Source organism: Nicotiana tabacum, chromosome 4, assembly GCF_000715075.1.
Source record: "Nicotiana tabacum cultivar K326 chromosome 4, ASM71507v2, whole genome shotgun sequence".
NCBI lineage: Eukaryota > Viridiplantae > Streptophyta > Magnoliopsida > Solanales > Solanaceae > Nicotiana > Nicotiana tabacum.
The window spans coordinates 67,187,782-67,200,862 of NC_134083.1; the positions used below are offsets into that span (position 1 = coordinate 67,187,782).

Sequence of the window (13,081 nt, forward strand, 5' to 3'; positions counted from 1 at the left end):
AATGACCTTATTATGAATAATTTCCCTCTTCTTTGCCTTTTTTTTTTGGAAAGGGAGGGGGTGGGGTGGGGGTGGGGGGGGGGGGTACTACGCCTGCATGGATTCTGTGCAGCCTGATCTGCATAAATTGACCAGCTGCGTGGGTAGTATCTGAAACAAAGCACCATGCATGATCATGGTAAAGGACTACTTACAAGTTTGAATGACTTGCTTGCAGACTCATACTAGTTCTTTCTTGTCTATCCCAAAATGATCTATTTTATGAGAAAAGTTGACATACTTTAAAATTTATTCACATTTCTATGATGTGAATAATTTGTGAACATTACCAACTGATCTATAGATATTATGTAAAATCTTACAAAAGGAAGGAAACCTGGATATACTGCTTGCAAATAATCTAATAAGTAGACAATTGTGTTGGACAAAAACGGATAGAAGATAATGATAACAACAGATTCTAACAGGTGCATGACCCTCGTTACCACGACAAGATTGCTTGTCTATGACATGGAAGTTGATAATTTGAGGAATGGAAGCAACTTATAATTGCCAGGGAATCTGCATATTCAGACCTTATTTTTGGCTACTTCATTATCTTCTACAGAAGGTTGCTTTTGCGCAAATCTAATGATTCAATCATTTATTTACCAGCGGACAAACTGCTACCTCTTTCCATTTTTCAAATTGCGCAAAGCCATGACAAGTTGTTGCCTTTCACCTTCTACTTCTGCAAATTTGAGACTTATTTCTGAATATCTCTCTTCCATTTCCTTCAATTCATGCTCCATGTAGTTGTTTTTCTCTTTCAGTAAAGCTACTTCACATAGTAATTCTGGATCAAGTATATTTTGGGTATGGCCATTGATCGTTTCTGACGCTCTCCCTGGATCAACTTCTCTACTGCAGAAGGAGCATAAAATTAAGATTTGTGTCTGCTTTATCTTTCCACAGAACTGCAGTTTCTTTTTGATAAATTTATATGAATAGATGCATAGCAATGGTTCAGTAGTCCTATTAGTTTACCTTGTTATATTTGCAATTTTGCTGGGTCCATTCTCCACAAATCTTTCTTCTGTAAAGGCATCCTGTTGGTGGTGAATGTTCTCCCTAATACAATTTCTTCCTCCAGCAACAATAATGTCCGGAGTTGCCTCCTCAGGTGGTTCATCCTCCTGTATGTCAAGACCAGCAGTTCCTTTAGAATTGTAGTGATGTTTCGTGAAGACTTCTGTGAATCTTTTTCTAAGCCGAGTTAAAAACTTGAATGAGAATACAAGATTCTAAGGTGTAGGAAAATTGTCACAAAATGTCAACAAGTTGGTTTTCAGTGGATGCGACTCATTTTATGTCTGTGCATATGTACTTAAAATGTAGGTCAATGGTTTAATAGATACTCTCTTTGTTCCATATGATTTGACAATTTGTCTTGCATGAAGATGATAGTTATAGAAAAAAGTATTAAAGTACTAGGAATTGTGAAGTATGTGCTGAAGCTCCAGGAACTGTGACATCATACTAGAAAACGAACCTGTTCCATGAATTTGGATTCTTGGAGCATGCAGAACTTGTATAGATTGTCATTATTTGTAGAAGCATCAAATACCGAGTGTCTAAAAAGGATATATATCATAGAAAATGGGATAAAATTTCCCATCAACCTGATGAATGCTTAATTGCTTATAACCTGTTTTTGAATGTCATCACTATTATTCTTTATAATATTTTCTGAATTTAATTCACTTGTAGGCATTCATTATTATTTTTGAAGAAAGGGATAGACCTAAAACATTAAGTGGACCAGTTTCTTCTCTTCTCAAGGCTTCTATATTGAAATGAGTAATATCATCACGTTTTAGGTGTGTAACTTATTTCTAATGCAAAGTACCTCTTCCTTCTCTTGGCGGTGTCCCTGTAATTTGAGCACCAACTTCATCAAGTTCTCATTTTCCAACTTTAGTTGATCTGTACTGCATCTCATTTCGTCATTCTGAAGTTGTAGCTTCTCTACTTCTGATTGTAAGGTCTCTTCTACGTTCTTCTTTTGATCCACTTCAGTCCTCAGGGGAATTAATTCCTCCAGGAACATTTCTGCTTCCCTCCTCTCTGAAGCTAGCTCTCTCTCCAATTCCTTTTCCTTGGTCAACTTTTGTTCTATCTCCATTTCAGCAGTTGATTTTTCCATTTGTTGCGCATTTGGTCTTCCAACTTCCATTGATGAAGCTTTCAGCTCAAGAACTTCTCTTTCATAATGATCTTTTGCTGATTTAAATTCTTCTTCGGATTTCTGTAGCAATTCCTCTAAAATTTTGTTCTCCTCACGCAGAATATTTGCTTCTATCACCGCATCACTGGCCAGTTTTTCTCTCTCATCAATCTTCAATGTCATTTCATCGGATAGCCTTTTTAATTCTTCTTGAAGCTTCTGAGCTGCCTTAGCATTACTCCACCTTGCCCTTCTCAATGCTTCCTCTGCTTTTACGGCCCTCTGCTCCTGCTTAACTTTGGCTTGGGTGACTGCTTCCAGATGTTCTTCAAATTCCTGTGTCTGCGTTTCCAGTTCATTCTCCAGCGTTGAAACATTTGTTTCAAGTTCGTTTATCGTATCCAATGATTTTGAGTACTGGAATGTTTGTCTTTTCATTTCTTCCTCTAGCCGCTCCACCTGGAGTTTAAAGTGCTTAACAGCGGCTAAAAATTGTGAGTGTTCTTGTTGAGTTTTCACCTTTTGCTGCTCACATTGCTCTAGGTTATGATTAATATCGTCATTTTCCTCTTTTAACAATTGACAATGGCTTTCAAGCTGATCCATCTGTGCTTTCAGCTCTTCGTTGTCTTTCTTGTAGACCTCTATTTCATTCTGTAGTTTTTCAATTGTCTGCTTCATTGCTGGAGATACATCAGCAATTTTAAGCTCCTTAGCTTTTCTATCTTCATTCTGACCAATCTTGAGATGATTTGATTCTGCAGCAGCCTCTAGCAAATCCTTATTGGACCTAACTTTTTCGGAAAGATACAAAATGTCCTTATCTTTCTGGTCCAACATTTTGTTGAGGTCTCTTACTGTAAGAATCAGTTCAGAATTTGAGTCTTCTGTCTTTTGCAGCTTCAGCATCAATTTATTATTTAAGTTCTTCTCATTCTGAAGTTTATGCCTAATTTCTTCCAATAGAGCTGTCGAACTTTTGTCGTCCGATTCTATACTATCTGAAACTACTGCATCTACCTCATCTGTGCATCTCAGTCTAAGTTTCTCACATTCGGTTTTAAGGACATCTCTCTCCTCTTTTAGGTTGGCAATGTGTCTTGACTGTTCCTGTGCCCTTTTGGTCTCTTTCCCAGTTTGCTTTCTGAGTGTCTGTAGTTCTATTTCTGACAATTCTGCCTGCCTCTCAAGCATTGTGATCTTATTTTTCATTGACTCAAAACTGTTACTTGAAGTTTCTCGGGCGTTGTCTCTCAGAAGGTCCTCCTCTGATTTGTATGTTGTATCAATTAGACTCCCATCTAAATCAGAGCCAAGCGAGCAATCTGTGGACGATCTGTGATGTAGATGTCTTTCGAGGGGATTAACTGCATTTTGGGGTGTGAACTGTTTCACAAAACTGTTTTTTGGTTGAGGATCCCATGGGACACTATTTTTCTTGAGATAATGAGATGGTTCATTCAAATTCTCACCCTGTGGAAGATGAAACAAAGAGTTCAGTTGCAATTTGCAGCTATGAGATACAAATAGTTTCTATGAAGCATGGAAATTTTAAAAGTGTTATTCTATCAGTCTAGGACAACATGGGCAAGATGTATTTGAAGCCCAGGGAATACTTGCCACATTTGCCTCTATCTGAATTGCCGAATTTGATTGCTTTTGTCATCTGCATTTTAGCTTCTCTCAAATGTTTCATGAATTTTCTATTTGGGAAAATGTAAAGTTCAATTAAATATAAGTATAGGGGGCTTAAAAAGGATTCTAATTGATGAAAACATACATGTGTAACAATAAATGATATTGTTGATAGAGATTTAAAATGTTCCTATATTTGTTGTGTATGTGTTTCCAAGTGTTTATAATGGCTTTGGCATATAATGGCTTTGGCAAACAACTATCACATAAGGCTTTATTCAGATTTTTTGACATGTACCGGAAAACCTTAAACCCGTCCTCTTTCTTGTAAGTTGGATGTTCAATCCACAAGTGAACTTTAGTCCTAGGCGTGAGGGCGGGTGTTAGTGCCCCACATCGGCTATGGGTGGGGTGTTTGGTCTCTTTATATGGTCTTGGGCAATCCTCACCTCTTGAGCTAGCTTTTGGGATTGAATTAGGCCCCAGGTCCATTTGTTTATCAATGCAAAAGTATATAAATATGAGATCTTACTTCAATAGATGTACACTGTCCATTTCCATAATGACCATCGCTTCCTAGTTCTGTTTCAAAACTCTGATCGAGAGATTCAGTCCTTGAAATTTCACTATCTTCACTGCACCTGAATTTTTTTTGTTAAAACTCTACTTTAGTACTCAAACTTGTAGATAATTGAAGCCAGGATGATAACATGTTTATTGTGGTGTGAAATGCTTAATCACCTGGTCCCATGAGCTCCTTGCATATTCTGTACTGCGACCTGTTTCAAATGTATATCTTTAGAACAACACAGTTTAATGTAAAGGCTTTTGTTTGCTTTGTTAGCAAAAATTATGACAAAGTTCCCATTCTTAGACAATCTATTTTCTGTTTGGTTTCCCATTTGAGGTGCAGAGAGTGCATGTCTGTGTGTGTGCATGTTAGGGAGAGGAGATAGAGGACATACATGTAAAATTGCGCCAGTCTCCAGTGGCATTAGGGGTAGAGATACTACCAAGGTTTCAGTTGCCTCTACCAAATCGGCAAAATCGAGACCAACTTCTCCCAGGAAACCTGATTTTGATGATCCCTGAGATAACATCATGTCTACGAGTAGTGAGCAAATATTCCAACAGAAAATGGTCAGAGTGCACATGGAGTTTGCAATTCTGTAACTTACAGATGCCACAGCAAAGTAGTAAATATTTTGTTTAATTTGTCCTGTTTTTGGATCCCTGACTAATTTCACTGTTTCGTAGATAGGATTCTCCCATGAACAGGTTCCTTCAACAATTGCTGCTTTTCCTAGTCTCACTGTTGGCTTTCCGGCATCTGCTGGAACTAATGAAATCATTAGTTTTTTGGCTTTTAGCTGAGGCACCTGAAATCATCATAATGTGTGAGATTCGTATTAGTATAGCTTATATTGAATCAAGCTTTTAGAGACTGCAATCATCCTGAATAATTTTTTTCCCATGAAAGGTCAAACTGTTTTCTGTCTCCACCTTCAGTATTAAGAAGTTAACTAACTTTTTAACCGAGTAATGCAAAGTTTTAGTTGTAAAGAGACGTGGATGTATACTTATAGAAGTTGAGATCTTTACTCAATAATGACTTCCTCTTTTTAGTAGACATTTGCCTTTGTTCTGCTGTCATTAGTAAGTTGAGATACCGAACTTTGTTTCTGAAATGGAAGGTATTTTTCATTCTATTTTAATCTTTCTCTTGTTTAAGCTGCAAAGTTCAGATCTGCAACAATTGATAGTTTATTGTTATTGGGTTTCTTTCTGACACTTACAGTCCGATTTGAGATACAGATGACCAGAAAAAAGGGTAGGTTGGTAAAATATGATGCTACCACTGAACTGATTTGGGTTTTTCCTGATGTGCCCCCAAAGACCCAATAAAGACACTGTTAAGACTATAACACTGTTGACTTCTTAGTCTATATATGCCATTCTTGTGTAATTGCATAACAACGGTACTCTTATTGTTGGTTCCTGCATCCTTGCAATTGTGATCTGCAAATGCGATTTTTCACGTGATGTAACGTGGCATCCATACCCTCCACCCTACCCTCTTTCTTCCCCAAATTCATACAAGAGAATTATCCTTTTTTTTTTTTTGTTTCACCCAACCACATATACTTGTACTAGAGTAGACTGTCTATATTACATCTCTTGGGCTGCGACCATGTTTAAATGCAAGATGTTTTGTGTACCCGATTGTCATTTTTAACGATGAAAACAAGATTAGAGTTTTAAAATTTAATATATATTCTCAATAGTGTAAAGAACTTTCATATGTTTAATGTAAATTTGATTAACTTGCCAATTGTTTCTTTGGTTGATTGATTCTTAAAGATAAGCATTCAAACAGTAACATAAGCAATGATATATAATCATTTTCTGCTAGTTTGATTGCATGAGTCCTTGTATATCACAAGTGACCTAAGAAAAAGAATCCTAAATCAAAATGTTTAAGAGTCGTGTGATGGGTGAAGATCCAGCACAATACAATATAATCTGCCGTGGAAGCTCCATATCCAGGAAGAAGGAAGATGACGGACACTGTCATGTGTTATCTAGTTTCTACTTCCAATTGTCCATCTACACGTTTATTCTACATTGTGTGGATGTTGGTAGATGTAAACGTTGCCAATTAAATGGTAAGCTTTAATTGCGGAATGATAATATTTAAGGTCCGGCACGTGCTGAGAACAGTCCCTACACAACTATTCATGTGAGTTGCATTATTATTAATTGAATGCACCGAGAAAACCGTTTGTTTTTTCCATCTTGGCCTTCTCGTTATTCTCCCCCACTTTCTCGTTAATCAAAAAAATAAAATTTATAATCTTAAACAAGTCATAATACTTGTATAGTTATTAAATATTTGAAACTTACCTTTTAAATATTCCATGTAGCTATAAAAGTTTCTAAAGGTAAAATGAGTAAATACAAATTTAAATTGCTTCAAAAAATAAAAATGTGTTATTTTTTTTAATATGGACTAATATAAAAAATTTATCAAATAAATGAGAACTGAGTGAGTAATAATTTGAATTGCAACTGATATTTTAAGTTAATTTTTCACTTAAAAATTTACAAGCATTCTTGAGAAAATAAATGAGTGACTGCAACTTTAGTTGAGATGATTTTAATATCAATCAATTAGATTCAATTCTAAATTATTCGACGTTAACTATGTGAATCCTTTATATACGTTCATCGTATATGCTAATATGATAAATATATCATCTATTATGTTATAATGAATGTAAGAACTGTATGTTACCTCACATTGGTAAAGAGAATGGTAGCGGACTGAAGTGTAACTTGGTAATGTCTAAATTAAAGAAGAGAAGCATTTTTCCAAAGAGAAAAGCAGTTCTTTTTTTGAGTTTTGAAATCTTTTCTCATAGAAATTACATCTCAAACAAACACTTTTTGTAACAGTATTTCCTAAACTCAACAACTGAGTTAGCAAACTCTATTTCAAACTAGTAAGGATACTCCGTGCTGCGCACGGGCCCAATAACATCGTATATTATTGTTGATCCCAAACTATTATCTAAAAAATAAATTTTAAAACAAACTTATTTCTTGATAAGGTTACGTTAAATAGCATGATTAATTTTGTCAAACTTACATATTCTGACAATACAAATTTTAACATCATAGAAAGCTTCAATTTTCATATAATAATTCAAATAAAAGATATAATTGTTCAAAGGAAAATGTATAGATCAAATAAAAAAAGATAGCTAGATTGGGGTGACAACCCAAGAATTACTACAAAATTATCCTTTTTATTTTACCACTTTTGTTTTGAGTCCTTTATAAATTTGCTAAGAATTCTTCTTTTCAACATTTGATCATCAGATTCTTCTAGTTATTTTTCACCTTTTGTGTCTTCTTGTGATTAGAAATTCATTTTTAAACTTGTAAACTTTATGTTGATCCTCAAAGTGTATGATAGAAAAGTAATTTTTTATTGGTAGAGAAATTCAATATCATTAAACTGGCATTTGTTATCACTTTTTTTCCCAGATATTTTCGAAAAAGTAATTACATTAGATTTTCATTTGCGAAGCACATTTTTCTTTATACATATGTCTACTTCAATCTATAATTCGAACACACTTATGTTATTAATAGTGGTTTGCGACTTTGCATCCAAATATTCAATCAAAGACCCTAAGTATGTGACAATAGCAATGGCATTAACAAAATCAAGCACCCCAATGTTTAAATCTCTTCATAAGTCTTCATAAACAAAACTAACAAGCTATACCCCTTTCTATTTTTCATTACCAAAATTTTTATTTTAAAATATTTGGAATACATTTTCATACATGGTTGATTTGGATGAAGTTTAATCTTTGAGATATTACTTATATATAAAGCGTTCGTCTCTTTAAAAATATTCCCTTAGATCACATCAGTTGAAATATCACTATTCAAATTGAACAAAAATAATTTTCTCTCAACGGAGATGAACTCCTCTTTGAATTATAATCTCCTTCCTTGATTTTAATTATGCCTAATTTTATATTAACTAAGCAATTACACGTGCAAAGAAAAAGGTCAAACTATGTAATTATTTTAAATTGCAGGCAAATTAAATTTTAAACTCTATATTTATCTAATATTGTGATATAAATTTTATCCAAATGCCAACAATAAGTACAATTGTTTAATACTTTTTCTAGAGAAAATAATATAAAAATATTAATACCTCATAGAATCACATAAAGTTTGAACAAGCAATGTTTAGCTCGGTGAATACGATGGAGATAGTAGCGAAGCATTATGTTAAACTTTTTTTGAGGAATATTTCTACTAAAATAAAAAAATTCACTCATAATATAATTTCTTCTTTACAAATAAAACTCATATTCAAACATAACTTTCAAATATATATATTTTTTCAACTTCAACTTCAATTGATCTAATTTTTCAATTTTACTCAAATATTATCCAAATGCCAACAGTAAGTTACGTTTTTTATGTTATGCAATTAAGATTAAAATCTAAAGTTGGCATAGAAATAGGTACAAAATTAAATAAGATTATCGATGTAGGAATGCGGCAAAACAACGTATAAATAAATTATACTGCTAAAATATTAAACTATATTTAACTTTTAGATCCAAATGCCAACAATAAGTTTTTTTAATGTTATGTAATTAAAATTAAAACTAAAGTTAGGCATAGAAATAACTACAAGAACTAAATACAAGTTTAGGGGTATGTCCATGTATTCAGCCTATAAGAAACTACAATTAGCGGTCACCAATACTCCTTTTGTTGTGAAAAGGCACATGGATAGCCGACACCAATTAGCATGACAAGTAGATGGAGAGTTGACACTTGTCAGAAGAATGTGCTACCGGTTGATGAGATAAACAAGGGACAATGACGTGAAAGTGTTAAAAACTTTTATGTAGCAGCTACTATAAGATTAGTTTCGAGTTAATCGTATTGCTCTGTTTTGTCCAAAATACAAAAATACCCTTATTTATGATAAGCAGACATGTTGACCTTGAGGTGCATGTATTCTCTCTTATTAAGAAATAGTAATAGTAATGTGCTACTGGTTGATGAGATAAATAAGGAACAATTTCGTAAAAGTATTAAAAACTTTTATATAGCAACTATAATAAGATTCGTTTCGAGCTAATCGTATTGCTCTGTTTTGTCCAAAATACAAAAATACCCTTATTTATGACCGACAGACATGTTGACCTTGAGGTGCATGTATTCCCTCTTATTAAAAAGTAGTAATAGTAATGTGCTACTGGTTGATGAGATAAATAAGGGACAATTTCGTGAAAGTGTTAAAAAAATTTATGTAGCAGCTACAATAAGATTCGTTTCCAGCTAATCGTATTGCTCTGTTTTGTCCAAAATACAAAAATACCTTTATTTTTGACAGGCAGACATATTGACCTTGAGGTGCATGGATTCCCTCTTATTAAAAAGTAGTGTCACGACCCAAATTAACCATCTGTAAGGCGTCGTGATGACACTTAGTCTTTACGACTAGGTAAGCCTAATATTACAAAAAATGTAAAGAAAACACAATATTTTAAAGATAAACAGCATATTGTGAATAGCCAAGAGTAGTACCACTCGGCATATACAAAATAATTTTCCAAGACCCGGAATATCACTAAGTCACAAGCTGCTATAATCTATGTAGCTCTATACAAAAGTGTGAAGATAATAAAGAAAGTCTCTAGGCGAGAGAGTAGAAGGAGACTCCGAAGATCTGCGGACTCAAGCAGTAGTACCTTGAAGTCTCCTAGAATCAACAACACGCACTAACCCCGAGGCTGATAGCTCGCACTTGGATCTGCACACAAAATCATGTGCAGAGAAGGGCATGAGTACACCACAATGGTACCCAATAAGTGTCAAGCCTAACCTCGATCGAGTAGTGACGAGGTCAGGTCAAGGCCCTACCAGAGTAAATATAATAAATTAAACAGTAAAAGATATAAGTAAAATTTACGGTAACACAGTTAAAGAAATTCTCGAAAATTTAACAGTTAAGGGATCCCTCGGTTCAGAACAAGGTAAACACATTGGGGAATATCCCGGGATACCGTCCCGTAGTTCCAAATGAATATGCAGTACATGGGGATCTCCCGAAATACGTCCGTAGTCCCAAAGTAAATATGCAGTGCTTGGAGATCTACCGGAATACGTCCGTAGTCCCAAAGTAAATATGCAGTGCTGGGGGATCTCCCAGAATACGTCTGTAGTCCCCAAATAAATATACAAGACATGGGGATCTCCCGGAATACGTCTGTAGTCCCAATTTAAATATGCAATGCAAGATGAAATGGCAGGTATGACATCGAGTTATACAGTTTATATTGAACACAGATAAGGAAAGTAGGGACTTAACTAAGCATGGCGCACAAAATGTCAAATAGGCAGTTAAAACACGTAAGCATGCTTCTCTAGTCTAAGTTTAACAATTAAACGTATTAGTGCAATTTAATAAGGAAAAGCAGTTTATTATTTAGAAAGGAAAAATGAGATTTTTGCAATAATAGTCCGTGTACATACTCGTCACCTCACGTACACGGCGCCCACACATCAATTAATATCAAAAATCCTAAGAGAAAGTCCCCAACACAAGATTAGGCAAGCCACTTACCTCGAATCGCTCAAATCAACTCGATATCACGTTCTTGCCACGAGTATCCGACTCCAAATGGCCTGAATCTATTCAAATTAATTGCATAATGTAAATATAACTACTAGTAACTAATTTAGCTAATTAATTCGAAACTAAAGCGTGAAATTAGGAAAAACGCCCAAAAAGTCTCCACAGGCCCACGCCTCGAAATCGGGTAAAACTTATAAATTTTGAACAGCCATTCACTCACGAGTTCACTCGAACAAAAATTATCTAAATCCGGCGTCAAATTCCCATTCAAATCTCAGATTTTCAATTGGGGAACCTTTTCCCCCATTTCCAAACTTCTACCCTCAAATTCCTTAATTAGACGAAGAAAACAATAATAGATTATTGTATTATAATCAAAATAGAGTTAGAATTAGTTACCCAATAGTTCTCCTTCAAAATCTCTTGAGAAATCGTCTCCCACCGAGCTCTAAATCGAATTGGTGAAAAATGAGGAATGAACCCTCGAAGCTACCTCTTCAACCCAGCGATTTCCGCACCTGCGCTCATGGGGCCGCATCTGCGGTCACGCACCTGTGGAAAAAATCATCGCAGGTGCGAAGGTCACTTATCCGGGTTGGGGCCGCATCTGCGAGCAATTCCTCGCACCTGCGGTCCAAATCGGCTCATTTGCGCATTTCACTAAGGTAGCCAGGCTCCGCACCTGCGGCCACGCTTCGCACCCGCGGGCTCGCAGGTGTGGTCAAACTTGCGCACTTGCGCTCCATCACCAGCCCCACCAGTTTCGCATTTGCGCATCCCTCCGCACCTGCGGCCTCCCTCCGCAAATCTAGTTCGAATGACCTCAAATTTTACATACAGGTCACAAATGACACTACGAACCTACAATCACTTTCGGAATTCCATTCCGAGCTCGATATCAAAATTTTCACTATCGGTTGACATCGCCGAAAAACTAACTTTTGCCAATTCAAGCCTAAATCTACTGCAGACCTCTAAAATATATTTCGGACGCGCTCCTAACCCCAAAATCACTCAACGGAGCTAACGGAGTCGAGAGAATTCCATTCCGGATTCGTCTTCACACAGTTTCGACTGCGGTCCAAACTCTAAGGCTTAAACTCACAACTAGGGACTAAGTGTCCCAAAACTCTCTGAATTTCATAACCAATTACTCTGACAAGTCTCAATAGCGGAAACAAACGTAGAAAAAATAGTTATTAGAGGATCGGAGCTCTAATTCTCAAAACGACCGGCCGGATCGTTACAAGTAGTAATAGTAATGTGCTACTGGTTGATGAGATAAATAAGGGATAATTTTGTGAAAGTGTTAAAACTTTTATGTAGCAGCTACAATAAGATTCGTTTCCAGCTAATCGCATTGCTCTGTTTTGTCCAAAATACAAAAATACCCTTATTTATGACAAGCAAACATGTTGACCGTGAGGTGCATGTATTCCCTCTTATTAAAAAGTAGTAATAGTAATGTGCTACTGATTGATGAGATAAATAAGAGACAATTTCGTGAAAGTGTTAAAAACTTTTATGTAGCACCTATAATAAGATTCGTTTCCAGCTAATTGTATTGCTCTGTTTTGTTCAAAATACAAAAATACCCTTATTTATGACAGGCACACATGTTGACCTTGAGGTGCATGTATTCCCTCTTATTAAGAAGTAGTAATAGTAATGTGCTACTGGTTGATGAGATAAATAAGGGACAATTTCGTGAAAGTGTTAAAAACTTTTATGTAGCAGCTACAATAAGATTCGTTTCGAGCTAATCATATTGTTCTGTTTTGTCCAAAATACAAAAATACCCTTATTTATGATCGACAGACATGTTGACCTTGAGGTGCATATATTCCCTCTTATTAAGAAGTAGTAATAGTAATAGTAAAGTAAAACAAACCCAGCTTAATATGCACCAAGGCCAATAGTTTCTTGAAGTGGGGATGATTGGGCCACAAGTCATTTTGGTAGAAGATGTCGAGCTAGTTTGTAAACACTCCAAGCTATTGCAAAGCCCAATTAGTATGTATCCTTTCCTAGGTGACAGGAATGACCTAGGGTCTGGT

The 13,081-nt window shown here is 35.5% G+C and overlaps 1 protein-coding gene across 1 annotated transcript; it reads right to left on the reverse strand.

Annotated features, from left to right (window-relative positions):
* Positions 1–277: 277 nt before the first annotated feature.
* On the reverse strand, positions 278–5,577 carry LOC107759985 (uncharacterized). Its single transcript, XM_075251979.1, has 8 exons — positions 5,444–5,577; positions 5,020–5,220; positions 4,807–4,929; positions 4,583–4,620; positions 4,374–4,482; positions 1,889–3,679; positions 1,027–1,175; positions 278–903 (listed from the first exon to the last, which is right to left on the reverse strand). The coding sequence occupies exons 2-8, from the start codon at positions 5,191–5,193 to the stop codon at positions 666–668; spliced, it is 2,622 nt and encodes an 873-aa protein (XP_075108080.1). The 5' UTR covers positions 5,194–5,220; positions 5,444–5,577; the 3' UTR covers positions 278–665.
* Between the last annotated feature and the right edge of the window lie 7,504 nt (positions 5,578–13,081).

What these genes read in the sequence shown, in the direction of transcription:
- LOC107759985 (XM_075251979.1), bottom strand. Translation starts at nt 5,193, where the DNA reads ATGATTTCATTAGTTCCAGCAGATGCCGGAAAGCCAACAGTGAGACTA. An exon ending in ACTACTTTGCTGTGGCATCT is followed by an intron (nt 4,930 to 5,019) that starts GTAAGTTACAGA and finishes ATGTTATCTCAG; the next exon opens with GGATCATCAAAATCAGGTTT. An exon ending in AAAATTGCAAATATAACAAG is followed by an intron (nt 904 to 1,026) that starts GTAAACTAATAG and finishes CTCCTTCTGCAG; the next exon opens with TAGAGAAGTTGATCCAGGGA.